General features: G+C 40.0%; 1 protein-coding gene across 2 annotated transcripts in view; it reads left to right on the top strand.

Annotated features, from left to right (window-relative positions):
- Nucleotides 1-314: 314 nt before the first annotated feature.
- Nucleotides 315-15,971, top strand: part of ABCB5 (ATP binding cassette subfamily B member 5) — a 35,633-nt gene continuing 19,976 nt past the window's right edge. The window contains exons 1-14 of one of the 2 annotated variants that reach the window (XM_050892838.1): nucleotides 315-373; nucleotides 1,036-1,130; nucleotides 2,204-2,291; nucleotides 2,415-2,463; nucleotides 3,521-3,674; nucleotides 4,101-4,167; nucleotides 4,402-4,593; nucleotides 5,722-5,893; nucleotides 6,918-7,042; nucleotides 9,459-9,633; nucleotides 10,612-10,725; nucleotides 11,572-11,682; nucleotides 14,063-14,188; nucleotides 15,473-15,676. In XM_050892838.1, coding sequence (XP_050748795.1) covers nucleotides 1,082-1,130; nucleotides 2,204-2,291; nucleotides 2,415-2,463; nucleotides 3,521-3,674; nucleotides 4,101-4,167; nucleotides 4,402-4,593; nucleotides 5,722-5,893; nucleotides 6,918-7,042; nucleotides 9,459-9,633; nucleotides 10,612-10,725; nucleotides 11,572-11,682; nucleotides 14,063-14,188; nucleotides 15,473-15,676 — 1,626 coding nt within the window. In that variant the 5' untranslated portion in view covers nucleotides 315-373; nucleotides 1,036-1,081. Of the gene's footprint in view, nucleotides 374-1,035; nucleotides 1,131-2,203; nucleotides 2,292-2,414; nucleotides 2,464-3,520; nucleotides 3,675-4,100; nucleotides 4,168-4,401; nucleotides 4,594-5,721; nucleotides 5,894-6,917; nucleotides 7,043-9,458; nucleotides 9,634-10,611; nucleotides 10,726-11,571; nucleotides 11,683-14,062; nucleotides 14,189-15,472; nucleotides 15,677-15,971 lie in introns of those variants that run through there. The other variant, XM_050892839.1, reaches the window with a different exon arrangement.

The raw sequence follows: 15,971 nt of genomic DNA, 5'->3' as shown, positions 1-15,971 counted from the left end.
GCGGTTCGCCGTGTGCGGCTTGCAGGGCCGGAGACCTGCGGGCCTTTTCCGAGGGGGGGGCTGCTAAAGGCAGGAGCCCACCGACCGAAATCTCTCTGGGGGCCCCTTTTCCTTGGCGTCTCCCGCCCGGCTGCGGCACCGACCTTCACCTGAAACCCGAGCCGAGGGAGGGAGAGAGGGAGGAAGAGGACAGCGGGAGGGCGGGCAGGCAGGCAGACAGCGCCCGCCGCTATAAAGCCCATGGCCGGGCCGGGCCGGGCTGGCGGCCGCAGCCGCCGCGGGGCTGGGGGCATCGCACCGCGCCCCGCACTGCCGGGGCGGCCGTAAGGGGCCGTAGTCACCCAAACGTATGGGCACGGCGTCGGTTGTAAAGGTAAGTTGAAATAACATTGGGGGGGGGGGAACCGCAGCCAGAAATCTATCAAAAAGGATATTTAAAAAAAGAAAATTTTTTTTTCGTGTCAAGTTGAGTATGCATTTTTTTATCCTTATTATTTTAGCCTACGTCAAATTCATGTGTGGTTTTTTTGCTTGTTTTTTTTTAAACCTGAACGTGTGATACATCAGGAAGGAAAGCCTCAGGAAACGAAGCATCAGTCGTTTATTGCCTCTAAATCTTGCTTAGTTGGTGTATGGCATAATGCGTACATGTATCTTTAGCTTTATCATTATAATCATGATCATCTTATGGCTGTCCAGTAAGTTTTAATCAAACATAAGATAATGAGGGAAATCCTCTATTCTGTAATAGATCATCCACAATAATTTGTATATGAATGATCTAGGGATTTAGCATAAAAGACTACTAAAACAGGCTACTGAGTTAGGTTCCATTGTAATAGTTTGCGCTGTTCTTAATATCTCATTAAATGTAGTTCTTTATCACGCTGTTATGTATTTCTTTTAGTCATTATATTTAAGTAGGACGATGTTGAGACCAAAATGTAATGAGTTATGGAAAAACCCACAAATATTTTAATGTCAACTCTTTAAATATCTACTATTTCTAAATGTTTTGTTGCTTTTTTAATGCAGGTTTTGATTAATGTGACTTTATCTCATAAGCATACAACAAAGAACAATGAAGGACTGTTTTGTAAATCCTACAGAAAAGGACCTCTCTGATGCTGGTAAGCCACAGGCATGAAAGCCACGTGTGCATTTGAGGAATATATTCCACAGCTGCAAATCTAAAGGTGCATTATAAGTCTTTGCTGATTGCCACAGTGGTTTTACAGGAGATAACACAATGAGTTTCCAGTGAACTATAGCCACCACCTAGAAAACATTTATGCATGAATCATTCCACCAAGTTCAACAAAATTCATTTACATGGGCAAACCTATTTAGGTGGGTCCTAGCCTGGGCATGAAAATGCTCCTAAGATAAGCTCAGTAAGGTGGAAGCACATTATTGCCTTCAAATGGTTGTCTAAACCAGTCTTTATAGACTAACTGACGTTAAAAACAGTATGTGGAAAATTCTATTCATAGTGAGTCAGCAGTTAAAGTTAAGGTAAATGTAAATTGGGGGTGGCTGCTGTGTGGAACCCTTTTCTCCCCATGCGATTCACAGCTGGCTCCCTACTGTGGTTGCTCATCAGTTTCTTTATCCATTTATTACACCTAATTTTACGCATTTAGAAACATAAGCTTTCTGGGGTGGGATTCCTCTTTTGTGTAGATTTCTAAAGCCCCTAGCACAAAGGAAATGGGACACGTGGCAACTACTGCAATACAAAGTAATAATGAAGATGGTTATTACAGGCAAAGACATGATTCTTCAGTTAACCCGCATCTATTCCGTGTTACCTACAGCAATTATAGCCTTCGCTATAAGCAATTCAAATTATTTCATTAGGCCTCTCCTCGTTCGCATTCAGTTGTGTAGGTATTTGCAGAATTAATTAATTCTTGCTTTTAGTCTTTTATAGCCTTTCTGTATAAATATGTTTTAATTGTAAAAATGAAGTTTGTTTCCATCTCAGAAATGGCGCTGGAAGCTTTTTTCTGGAGTAGAGGAGATGAACTGAAGAAAAAGGAAGTTTCAAGAAAAATTCACCAGGCTATTCCAAGAACATGAGAAAAACTAGTGTTTAAGCTTTGAATGCAAAAGAATCAGCATGGAAAGTTGCAAGAAACTGGTACAAAAGATGAGTTAATATGTTAAAAAAAAAAAATAAAGTCTGCTTTTTATTTCACAGAATCTGCAAGCAAGGGATATGACAACCCTTCTTTCCAACATGATGAAAATCTTGAACAAAGTGACCAGTTAAAGCCCAAGAAAAAAAAGTAGGTTTTTTTGAACTTAACACATTGGCTGCTGGTATACTAGGCGTATGGGGGGGGGGGAGAGTTTAATACGGCTTTGCTAGAAAAAAATCATCTTAATTAGTCTTTTGTATTTTCTTCTAGGAAGGAAAATGAGAAGCCAGAGAAACAGGTGGTTGGCATTTTTGAATTGGTTAGTGTCCAGTTTGATGGTCTGCCTTATGTTTTCTTTTCTTTATTTGTCATTGTGAGTTGTTTATGAGTTGCAATTAATAGGCAATCAAAAACCGGAGAAGAAGCCTGGGACCTACTGATGCTAGACCTCTTTAAAATTTGGCCTGTTAGGTCAGATTCCCCCCCTCAGTGTATAGCACTGACAGCAGCTCAACCTTAGTGCTGTTGGAGAATGAAGCTCAACCCTGCTGAGGCTGATCTAGGGCATATATACTGCACAGGCCCTTGCCTTGGCTCTATTTATAAAGGATTTATCCTGTGTTTGACATCTGCGGGATCTGTTCTCTGAGAGAACCAGTGGTATGGTTTTCTGACGTTTTTCCATACAACAGCTATTCCCAAATAACTCTTACATGTGGACTTGCTTATTCTAGAACAAGAAAAGTTTTATTCTTCTCTGGTTTATTCCATGTCCATTTACACTTTGGAAGAGGGTTAGGACAGTCAGGAATAAAATGTTCTGATTTCAGATTAACCACATCCAGGAATAGCTATGGCAGTTTAAATTCACATCCTTCTTTAAACCAAACAAACATTCAAGGGTAGACAAGCCTTAAGATACAATCTCTGCTGCAAACATTTTCTACTGGTAGATATAACCCAGGTGCTGGTCAATAACTCACTCTTGTTTACGTTTCAAAGGCATTATCTTAGTAAATATGTAACTTACTGGAACACAAAATGCAATATATTGTGCAGAGAAGATCATCACTTAGAAATATGTAGGACATACACTCTGGTTTTTTTCCTGCTGAGTTGGGGAAGAACCATGTGTCCTGCCAATATTCCCTTAGCAGCCTTACTGAGTACTGATTTAAAGATGTATGGGACCTAGTACAAAATTCTTATGTCCTGAGTTTACCTTCAGTTGGAGTGCTGTTGCTACTTAGAATACGTAGGTAGAAACAAAGCATGTTCTGTAAGTGTGCTGTACTGTAACAAATACATGAACTGTCAGGCATAACATCACTCTTTTTTTTTCTCTTTTTTTTTTTTTTTTTTTAATGCTCACATAGTTTTGCTATGCTGATTGGGTGGATGTCCTTTTGATGGTAGTTGGTTTGATTGCAGCTGTTGCAAACGGTACTGGATTGCCGCTTATGATCGTTGTCTTTGGAGAGATGACAAACAGCTTTGTGCTAAGCGGTGTGAAATCAAATGTGTCAGAAGGTAAAAAGTTAAAATTAGACTTCTCCAATACCAGTTATGTTTTGCTACAGGGGCTAAGATTTTTTTTCCCCCAAACTATGCACTGGCGCACATCTAAGCAAGTATATAATGAGCAAAATTCATCCTGCTGCAAATGACCCAATTGTTTTAATCTTTAATGGCTAGACCAGGACAAAAGCAGTGCATTGGATGTGCTCTTTATGAATGAACTTCAACTTTGGCGAGATAGTAAGGAGCGTGACCACCTTCTATATCATCAGTTATCAGGCACTAATTACTAGAAGTTCCTTAAAAATAAATGTGTATTTGCCAAATGATTTTGTATTTTGCAAAACCCCACTTGCAAAATACAAAACATTCCCAAACTGTATCTTCTACATATAATACTTTCACAAATATTACTACTTTTTCTTTCCCCCCCCACAGATACTTCAGTAAATACTTCCAGCTGCCCATCAATTCCAGGCATAGATATAGAAGGTGAAATGACAAAGTAAGTGTCTTTGTAGTTATTCTATTAACAGAGTATTGGGGGGTTTTCTTTTACCATGTTATCCCTTTGAGCAGAAGCCAAATGTTTGCCTTCTCAAAAAGGCTTCCCAATAATGTATCACAGGCTTCAGTATTTACTTTGATGGGGTAAATGAAGACAAATTGTTGCTTTGTGTGTCTAACTTCTCTCACAAGATACAGTGGGGTCATACGGCCTTTTGTTCCCTTATCACAGGTTCGCTTACTACTACGTGGGAATTGGCTGTGCTGTGTTGATCCTGAGCACCATCCAAGTATGGACATTTTTGATTGCTGCTACGAGGCAGACAGCAAGGATCCGGCAGAAGTTCTTTTTTGCGGTGCTCCATCAGGAGATGGCTTGGTTTGATACTACCCAGATAGGAACGCTGAACACCAGACTAACAGAGTGAGGGCTCTGTTCATTTTTTTATCCTCCTAAGTATGACATTTAAAAGAAAATGGCCATTTAGCTTCTACGGAATAGCCTATAGAGACCTTAAAAAAACCCAAACAAACAAAAAAAAACCCACCAACAAGCAAACAAACCCAAACCTAAAATGTGAAATATTACAGCTCTGAGGGAGAAATTCATTAACCTCTTCAGCTTCATTTCTGCAGTTTCTGTGATATATGCGTTGGAAGGGTTTTTGCTGTGAAATGCATGACATTGGCTTTCTAATGTCCATGAAGTACGTGGCAGACAGTACTAGATAAACAGCTCTCCTGTCTCCAGCTAGTTTACAAACACTGAAAGCTCTGACACTTTATTGAATGGAAATGAGCTTGCATTTACATCCAGCCAGATCTCAGGCTGGACTCCGTCCAGTCAGTTAAAGTCTTTGGAGCTTTTCCATAGACTTAAATAGACTTAGGGATGAGGACTGTATGCCCCAAGATGCAATGGGACTATATGCATGAACACAGATTTCTTTTTTTTTTTTCTGGATTTTAAGGTAGCTTCAGACAGAGATGTGTCCTGAAAGGTGTAAAAGAAGCTTAAATGAAATCACTCTCAGCTCTAATATCTATGTGCTGGGAGGAGAAAATGGGGAAGGAAGTCTGTATGAAAAACAGAGGTTCTTCCAAATAATGGTTGTTCTGATAGAATGGGGATAACGCTTGGTCTGAGTCTGTAGCCAAAATGAAGAACATAAAATGTATCAGAGAGCTGCGTGGAAGGAATCATTTGGAGATGGTCATGGGAGGTGAGGAGGCTGTTTACTTGTATTGCTCCATTTGGATGCTGGATAAGGAAACTAGGTCATTTGTGACCTACTGACAGGGCATAGAAACAGCAGAGAATGATGGAAAATACAGAAAATGAGTCCTAAAAAATAGGTTTCTGCTGTGTTTTGGCCACACAAGAGACTAATGGTACCGTTCAGTAGCTGTGGTTAGAAATTTCACTGTGCCAGTTAGGAAATGGCAAAGCTTCTGACATTAGGCCACACAGCATGAAACGGAGGGGGAGGGAGTTAGAATGAAAGGCATTCAAAGCTAACAAATCTTTTTTTATTATTATTATTATTTAAAGTGACATCAACACCATCCACGAAGGCATCGGAGACAAGATCTGTATATTTGTACAGTTTTTTGCCACATTTCTGGCAGGGATTATTATAGGATTCATCCACGGGTGGAAGCTGACACTGGTGATTTTGTCAGTCAGCCCTCTGCTTGCTGCATCAGCAGCAGTTTGGTCAACTGTAAGTGTGTGGGGATTAATAAACAAAGCAAACCAGAAAAACATTACAACTCTTATGCACAGGAAAGGGGGAGAGAATGGGAGAAACCTAATGTGGTTTCTAAGTTGGGAGGTTGGCCCCATGCTTACTTAATGATTTCCACTCCTGTAGCTTTTCTCTGGGTTCCCAAGCACGTACTTGTAAGTCATATTCCTTCTGTCCACATACTCTGTCCTTGTGCCACGTGGCAGGAGGGTAATCTGCATCAGAGCATCTTCCTCGCACAGCAATTTCCTCATGCAGAGCACTGGGGAAGCCCAGGCATGCGCTTGTGACCCTCACTCTTCCCTCTTAACACAAATGCCTTTCAAGCTCTTTCCATCTGCATATATACGATACCACATCTCTTGCAAATAATTTACCAAATTTCATGCTGTGTACAGAGTAGACCCTAGGACATATACAGCTGCTGCAGGCTGGAGTGATATAAGTTAGTGAAATATCTGGAGACGTTTCCCGTTCAGATAGGAAAACATTTTCCCCTTGTAATCCATTGTAACCACATTAATGGGTATGGCTTGTATTACTGAGTGGTTACTTACTTATAATACTAGGGTATTTTTCTACTTGAAGCATTTCAAATAAGCTAGGAAGAAGGACATTAGAAGCTGTAATGTGACTACCTTGCTTACTTCAATGTCTGCTGATGCTGTAGTTTCTGAACACCTCAGACACCCCCCAGAGCAGCTATGGCACACCTCCCTGACCCCGCACACATCATAGTGTAGTTCATAGGCTGTCCTCAGCTTGCGAGGAAAGTGGATCAGTCATGAAGCTCATCTGATGCTCGTGTAGTCTTTCGCTGTAATGAGGACACAATGAGAGAAAGAGCTGGATTTTGGGGAAATTCAGGGCACAGACAGGAGTTGACCCCCTTTTCCCAAAGCCTCGTCTTGTGCCTTGAACACTGATCATTCTTATTCACCAATACAGTGTGCATACCCTTTCAGTAGGCTGCAATAACATCTGGTTTGCAACTTTCCAGCTCCTGGCATCCCTTACTGCTAAAGAGCTGTCTGCTTATGCCAAAGCAGGAGCTGTGGCAGAAGAAATTTTGACAGCAATCAGGACTGTTTTGGCTTTCAATGGACAGCAGAAGGCATTAGCAAAGTAAGTTTTTGAAATAATAATTATATTTAAAATATGGAAAAGGAGTTTGGCTGTGGGTTGCATTTGTGGTTTGTGGGGGGTTTTTTTTGAAAAAAAAAATTCCCTTTAGTGTCATTTTATCCTTCTATAAGTGGACAGCTCACCTGAAAATAAAGATGTGTAAATAGACCTAGTCAGTGAATATAGGCTACTTGGTGTTATCACTGCAGCATAGACTCATGTTTCTCCTCTGATTGAGATCTGGAGTTGAATTTAAAGTGAAAGTGATGGGAAGGTTATCTTTACCTAGTAGTCAAATGCAGCAAAGCATGTGATTAATTGCTTAACTTCTAGAACATGTGCACTGCTGTTCTGATCTTTGATTAATGAGCTTATATTTAAGCTTCAGTGGATAACAGCCTTAAGTAAAATCGCATCACTGGCTTTTATTACTTTAATGATTTGCAAATAACACTTGTAGTTGACCTAACCCAGTGTTGGCCCTAGTCACATGTAAAAGGTGAGGTGGATATGGCTGACCACAAATTTATTCACATATGTATTGGATAACTCAACAAGCATAAACAATAACATTGAGTATACAAATACAGGGCATCACCAATACCATGCAGTTGGGAAAGGCAAACCAGAAGACCTGATCCATACGATCCATGAATCTCTTCTGTCTTTTACAACTCTCATGTTTGCCGTGGTCTTGTGCAAAATTTCTAAGGTGATGTTAGCCCTAGCTCTGGGTCCTACAGCCTGCTCCTGCATTTGTCTCCTTCCAAGGGCTGAGCTCTGACTACCTTATAGCACAGTATTCTGCTTACTGGGATTTGTCCCTAAGTTGCAACAATATCAAGACCCTTTCTGCTTACACAGTAAAGGAAAAAAAGCCCTAAGATGGCCTAGATCAGTTGTCCCCCTCCTTCCCATCTTTTTCTTGGTCCCTGCAAATACCAGTGTCTGAAAATCCAGTGGTAGGAGCTGCTTCAAACTACTTTTTCTTCTTTTTTTTTTTTTTTTTTTTTTTTTTTTTGAGGTCTAGAGACAAAATAACTGATACCTGGGTAAGTCCATGCCAGTAAGGCCTTTCCTTTCCTCCATGGTTGACCAGTGAGCCTCTTCCACAGCTCCACCTCCATTTAATGTAAAAAAACCATGGATCTGGTGGTTCTCCTAGGAACATCTTCTACTAGGAACAGACAAACTCCTAGCAGGGACTGACTAGGGCATTTTGCAAACCATGGATTGTGACTCCTACACAGCTCTTGAAACACTGGCCTCAGAGTTAGGAAAAGCAACCTTTCACTGCACAGTGCTTCCACTGACCACAAATGTTTATGCTTGCAAGGGACCTTCAGTCGTTTTCTGTTTCTGGCAGTGGCTTGGCTCTTCCTCTGCAGTTGAGTGATCATGTGTACTTGTTACATTGCTTAAATCCAGTTCTCATTTCCCTGGAGGACCTATGATGCTGCTGACTCCAAGGTAGGGTTTGGTTTTAAGAACACAACCAAGCCAAAACATTTAAATATATTTGAGTAACAAATACAGCATCAGTAACACGTGAGCAATTTACATGAACGAAATTAATGCACATTGTTTTAAGATTCCTTCCCAGCTGACTGAATTTCATGTCTTCCTACTATGGGGATATTTTGTATAGAAAATATGTATTAGGGAAAAAGTGCAAGCTGCTGAGCATGTCGCTGACAAGTAAAAAGATACACTATTCCTAGGCTATACTTTCCTTAATGAGCTTGAATAAGTGAAAGCTATTAGCTGGAAACTATAGATGAAAGAATATGAACTCCCTTAGAAGAAATAATTCTTGCATTGAACTTGTCAGCCTTTATGCTGGTCTTCTGTGTCCACTTGTTTGCTATATTGCTGTATTAATCAGCAAACCGACCTAAGGGAAAGATTCCTGACTTCCCAGAATGACCAATAAGAGAACAACTCTGGCGTCAGAGGGACCTCTGGCTTCTATTCATTTACCTGCCTTCATCCATAAGGCCTAGGGGTTTTTTTGTTTGTTTTGCCTTTTTTAAATGTGGAAGACAAAACCTTACCTTTGATAGGTAGTGTTGATAAAACTTTTTCAAGGTTTTCTTTCAGGACTAATGCAAACAAACGGCTCAAGAGTGGTATCGTTATCTTCCATCATGATAACAAAGTCATGCTATTCAATTGTTTTCTAAATATGTCTTCCATAGCGGTATGACAATGTTGTCAGCATATGTCAGAGCAGATTTATTCAAAGGAATTATATCCCTACTAGTCCTCTATCAAAAAAAAAAATCTGTGTTCTCTTTGTGAGACTTTAATTGCTCTTATGGCAGAAATCCTTTTAATTAAAAAAGGGCACTGGGAAATATCAGTCAGAATGGCATGTGGTACCCGTCAAATTAATGGTTTCCTTATCCACTTTCAGATATGATGCTAACTTAGAGGTGGCTAGAAGTGTTGGAGTGAAAAAATGCATTACCACCAACACATCTCTAGGTGTTTCACAGTTTCTTATCTTTGGATCCTATGCCCTTGCATTTTGGTATGGAACCACCCTCACTGCTGAGGAAGAAAATTATGACATTGGCCGTGTGTTAATTGTAAGTACAGCAATGCAGCTTTGAAAAATGCTCTGTAACTTCAAGAAAATAGTTATGTAAATGGCGTATATAATTATCTCTGTTTTCTGCCAAGTGCTTGCTAAATTAGCTGTTAGAGAGTCACTTGGTATAAAAGAACTGAAAGGAAGGCATTCACCTCAGCTAGCTTTTGATATAACAAGTTTGAACACGGCACCTTGAATTCCCGCTCTAATCAATGTAGAGGCAAAACTATCTGCACTTTTCTCACTTGTCTTGAACCCTATTGTAGGGCAGGATGAACAACCTAGAGCTGGTGGTTAGGGAGCAAAGACAAGTAACCTGGACTGCCAACAAAATTCTAGCTAGACACTAGGATTAACTGAATCCCATTGGTGTGCTGAATATGTACTGTGAATTCCTTAACATATTTAACCACAATGTCTTCTCTGCATTTTGTTGTTGTTTACTTGCAAGTGTTTACTGTACATTACCAATATGTCTAAGTTGGTATTCATTTGAGGATATTCAGCTATCTTCTTGCCACCAAAATTTTGGCTACATGCTTAACTTTCACGCTCAAGTGACTTCTGATGTCCTGACTCCTCAGTATGGTTCCTCACAGCACGTCAAGTTAATTGTGTGTTGGTCCCACAGGTGGGATTTCAGTTAAGAAAATCTGGACTAAATTTTGCAAGCCTCTTAACTTTGGGAACATCTGGAAAGCAACAGAGAAAGATACTCATTCTATTTGTAGATGATAGGACATACAAGAGCACCAAAAAGAAAAGCCATTCATGTCACTAAAGCATGTGTCAGTAGTTACCATTCACCCCAGGGAAATGGGGAGTGGACAGGAGCGACTGTGAAATGCAGCTTTCGCTTTTGTATTTAATTTTCCTGGAAAGGCTGCACTAGAAAGACTTGGACATTTAGCAGCCGGGCACTGGTGACTCTGTAATCACTGTTAACTGCGATGCTTCCCTCTGTCTCCCGCAGGTGTTCTTCTCTGTGCTCGTCGGAGCCTTCTCCCTGGGCCAGGCAGCTCCCAACCTGGAGAGTGTGGCTAATGCACGTGGGGCTGCCTATGAAGTATATCGGATTATCAATAAGGTAAGTATCTGAGTAGGAAAAAAGCCTTTCAACCAGACTTAGTTTTCCCCCCTTTTTTTTTTGTCCTCGAGAGATGTAACAAAAACACTCAAAAGCTCCTAAACCATAAACTCTATAGATGCCTACCACTGAAACTCATAATATTTCCATTCATATCAAGAAAACTGCCTCTTTATTTGTTACAATGAATGTTGGGAAATGTGGCATGTGTATCTGAGATTTATGGATGAGGTCTTTCTCTAATATTAGACTTGCAACTCCAGAGTGAAAGGAGTAAGGCACTATACTATTTTCTTGCAGTATGCACAATTTCAGCTGAGCTGGGTTTTTTGTGGGAGGGGGGAGATGGTGAGGAGGGGATTAGTAGTGCTGTTGAAAGCTATAATAGTATAAAGCTGCAGTGCTGATGTTGCTATGAAAAAGGGTTTCCACATTGTTATTATCTTGGTCTTGCTGTGTTATGCAAGGATATCTCTGTATATAAAACACTTTAAACAAGTAGGACTAGAAAGTTCATGCAGAAATGGCTACATCGTTCTTGATGTGAATATAAAACCCTCCTATACGGATAACTGAGGGCCATGTTTTGGCTGCAAGATAGTACGGTTAAGTTCTGCAATTACAGATTTTCTGCTGTGGATTTTGTTGCATTTGAAAATGTGCTATATTTGTCAAAGCAGAATTCACAGTTAGACGTTCCCCTGCATTCAGCATCTCGCGAGTACAATGGTCTACTGCACTGTAAACCAGCAGCTAAGAAAGTAAGGGAAAGAACAATGTATCCAGCTGAAAGAGCAGTTTCAAAAGTGTAATAACCAGCAATGTATTTTAAAAACCTCTTTCCAGAAACGGCTCATAGACAGCAGTTCTAAGGAAGGCTACAAACCAGACAAGCTCATAGGAGAAATTGAATTCAGAAACATCCATTTCAGTTACCCATCCAGACCTGATGTTAAAGTAAGTGTTCATTTTAGATTAATCTACTGTACTGAAATTCCAAAGGCTATGTCAGTATTATTTCTCTAATCTTGTTGTTGAGTGCAAAATGCCTTCCTATCTTGGGAGATTGTGCACTACTGGGAAAAAAATAATGTCCAAAGACAAAGCTCTAGATCTACTGCCACTGGCTACCTGCTCACCATTCTCCTCTGCTGGACAAAGCTAAGAAGAATATGTGTTGCTCCTAGTTTGCATTTGTGTGAACAAGAGCTCTGATAAACCAAATAAGATTTTTCAAGATGTCATTAAAACTTCCAGACCTTACACAGTTAAACCAGGAAGTTGCTCTTTCCAGTCCTTTGCTTGTTCTGAGTTGCTGTGATATCCCATGTGAAAAATGAACTGTAAGATAGGCTTTACAACAATATGCCATGAAATATATTGAAACATATCATCCTAAATACACATTTGGAAGTCAAATGTTATTTTGGGCACATGTTAAAATTGCTGTTCAATAAGCAGATGTCCCTATTCTTTGCCAGTTGAACTTCCCTTAGTAACTGTATTGTGCAGTGCCATAGCCATGACAGCTACATATGTCATGTCATGGTGATCTACTTTTGTGGTGATAAAGTTGGTTTGACCTCTCTAACATATTCAACAGTTTATAATCTTTTGAAGACATTGACAAAGGTGAATGGAAAAGGGATTTGCTGCTCTTGTTACCTGATGAAGAAAAATGTAGAAATAGAGATTTCAAATGTCAGCAATTAAAAGCTGGACGTGCCAATTAAGGGTTGAAAATGGGAAAGTTCATATCACTGTGGCTATTTCTTCAGCTGGCTCTTCCACTTCAGTCATCTGAGGTCTGTCCCATCATGTATCAAATCTGTTTCCAGGACACTGGGGCTGCTGAAGGATAGACCCAGAGCTAGGCTTTCTGCCTAACTGAAGTTGGTGCAATGCATCTTCTTTCACTCTTGGCTCAGAAATCAGAATTGACAGGGCAGACGCTTCATCCTTCCTAAAAATGCTTTTACGATGAGCTACGTTATGGGTCTACAAGCCAAATGGGAGGGAAATAAGAAATATTTTGTCATCCTTCCCAAACCTACTGAGTCAGCAGCTCTCCCTACTAAAAGTATCAATGTTATTTCATAGAGCCAAAAGGAATCAGCAAAGATGTGTAGAAGTTGTCCACAATCTCTCAAGCAATTGATGCAACACAGTGTAATCTCCCCTGGCCAGGCTAAACCAAATCAAAGAGATCTAAGGAGTCTAGTTATTGTCAGTTTTAATCTTGCCAACGCCTTACCTGATAAAAGTGAGTTAAAAATAGCCTATTAGCTGGTTGTGACTACTTGCATCTAGAGAAAATATGGTATCCAGAATAGTTCTTGCTTGATAATGCAGGCACCAGGATATCAGCTTCTTGGAGATACATACCCTGCTGGATGTAACACAGGGAGAGGAGAGCAATATTGCAACTATTTTAATCTCTCATTGCAAAAACATGTGTAGGCAAAATTATAAATCAGCCTGGTATAAACAAGAAGAGTTCCCATAGCAGCCAAATATTTTGGCAACTACACAGCATTACTCATACATGACATGGACATCTTTTGAGGTAAAATGTTCCTAAATGTCAAAGTGGCAACAAAGATATCATTAATCTGTAACTACTCCCCAGGTTGTTGAGGCTGTTAACAATAAGGATTGGGATTTATTAAGGGCTTTCTAGCAGCTACCTTGTCAAAACAGCCATTTATATTCTAAAAATAGAAGAAAGCAGGCTTGTTTCTCAGCAATAATGTTTAGCACCTTGGAAATATTTTTCTGTGAGATTCATAACTAAGTGCTATGCCATTGTCTAAGCATTGGAAAACGGAGGACAGCAGGAGAACCTAAGACCACGAGCCTACTACCAGATCACACAAATTGGAGAAAATGAGCTATCAAGTTTAGAATACTGTGGCTGTGTCTATATTAGTTGATTTGAGTGTGCTGGGGAATTTTCCCAGGCACTGGAATGCAGTGGTCTATGCAAGGGAACTCTTAAAATGTTTCTTGGCATGAACTTGGCCTGTTCCAGTTATCAATCTTCTCAAATAATTCCCAGGCGTAGTTTGGTAGCCAGAAGGATCCAGGGACCATTCCCAAAAGGCAGGTTGCATGTAGCCATCTTGTTTCGAAGGCCAATACGCTTCACAAGCATAGATGCAGGCTTTTTCATATCTGCCCCAGAATATTCCCAGGTACAATTAACTTACTCATATTGCCATACCTTCAGACTGCGCCCCTTACTACTGCCTTGATTATTGCTACAGTTACCTTGATAGACTGTTCTTTAACCAAACTTGTCAAACTAAGATATATGGTCGGTTTTTTTGTCCCCCAGATCCTCAAAGGTCTAAACTTGAAAGTTCAAACCGGCAAGACCATTGCTTTAGTTGGTGCCAGTGGCTGTGGAAAAAGCACTACTGTTCAGTTGCTGCAGAGATTCTATGATCCTGTCCAGGGAGAAGTGAGTGCCTGCAAGTGAACTGTAAAAACTGAGAGCTATTAGGATAAGCACAAGTTTCCCATATTGACTGAACCTTGATTTTTATTTTTATTTTTTATTGAATTTGAGCATATCTCTGCATAGTTCAGCATTTCCACAATTTAAATTTCAAATTAACTATCTTCTGTTGGCTTGGCTTCATTATTCTCCTCCTTCTTGCAGTACTATGCCAGAAGTAGTAAATACCACAAATCTTTGAGTAGATGCAAAATCTGAATTTAAAATTATTTTCATCAACAATTGGCTTTTAAGGTTCTGTAAACCTTTTTAAGCAATGCTCTGCTGTATTTTGCTTCCTTTTCATTGCACATAAACTAAAACCTGGAGAGAGTTTTCCTATATTTTAAATGGTTGTTTTCTTGGCTCATTTTTCTCTATCTGCTAACTCACAGCAAAAGTTTCCATCATTACACATTGTATGTCTGCTCTACCACTAAACACTAGATCTGGTCAGTAAATGGTCAATGCTTCTCATAAGAAACTTCCAAAGGAAAAAAGGAGAAAAATAAACAATATATTTTTAAGGAAAATGTTCTTTTGATACTTAATATTTGAAGAATGTTACTTAGTAGTTGTTACTGCTAGTTGGAAGTAGGTAAGCATTTCAAATATTAAATGCTGAACTATCACTACATAAGTATCAAGGTGGTTATCTATTATCAATATAGTTGTTTCTTAAACTTAGTGTTTCTGTGGCTGTTCATTCCTGCCCCCATGCCTTAGTTTGCTGTTCCTCCCCTTTGCTAATGGCAATGTTAATAGGACCACATTGCAAATGATCTAGGTTAAAAATAACTTTCCCTTCCTTTTTAGACAACTTGGATTATTTCTTTGATCTGGTGTAAAGCACAGCCACAGAAGCAATTGTGTAGCCACAACTGCGAGGGCAGCAAACTGGCACAGGGGCATGAGAAAAGGGTAAAAAATATGCAGGGAAGCTGGAAAACTCTTAAGCCAGCTTGGACAGCATGGGGCGGGGGGGGGGGGGGGTGCAGGACATGGACACACACCCCAGACCCTGATGTCTTCTCTGTTTATGCTGCTCCTCACCATTTCCTAGCTTGTGCAGTGGATGGAAAAACTACAGTTGTAACTTCTCCCCCAACATAGTTTTCTACTAAAGACAAAATTTTTTTTCTTTTTTGTCCTTGTAGCTGATACTTAAGTCAAGTAATAGTAATTCATTGATTTATTATGAACAGAATGCATTTCCTCAACTTCTTTGACATATGCTTTTCCTCTCAGATTACCTTAGATGGTCGGGATATTCGGACACTTAATGTAAAGTGGCTACGAGAAAATATTGGTATTGTGAGCCAGGAGCCTGTTTTGTTTGCAACAACAATAGCTGAGAACATTCGCTACGGCCGAGAAGATATTTCTGATGCTGAAATTGAGCAAGCAGCCAAGGAAGCCAATGCTTTTGACTTTATATCTAGACTGCCTGATGTGAGTTCATGAACTTCTTTTGAGTGTAAGAACGAAAGGTCCATTTAGGCAGGTGTCCTGTTTCTGAGAGGGAGAGCATGGGAATTCAAGTTGTAGTATAACTTCCCAAAATACTCTTATTATCTCCAGCAGCTTTCAGTTCAGGGACTTTCTGGACTAGATATTGTGCCTTTGGTTGCCCTCAAAGGATCTCTGCCTAAGTCTGGAAAAAATGTCAATGCCTTAACTCAGGAGAAGGGAAGCTTCACAGCTGTATTACCATCCCTACCCATCTCACGAGGCATGGGAAGAGTTG

This window comes from Gymnogyps californianus, chromosome 2 (genome assembly GCF_018139145.2).
Source record: "Gymnogyps californianus isolate 813 chromosome 2, ASM1813914v2, whole genome shotgun sequence".
NCBI classification, from domain to species: Eukaryota; Metazoa; Chordata; class Aves; order Accipitriformes; family Cathartidae; genus Gymnogyps; species Gymnogyps californianus.
Note: the sequence above shows the minus strand (reverse complement) of the source record. Positions and strands in the feature narration are given on the sequence as shown.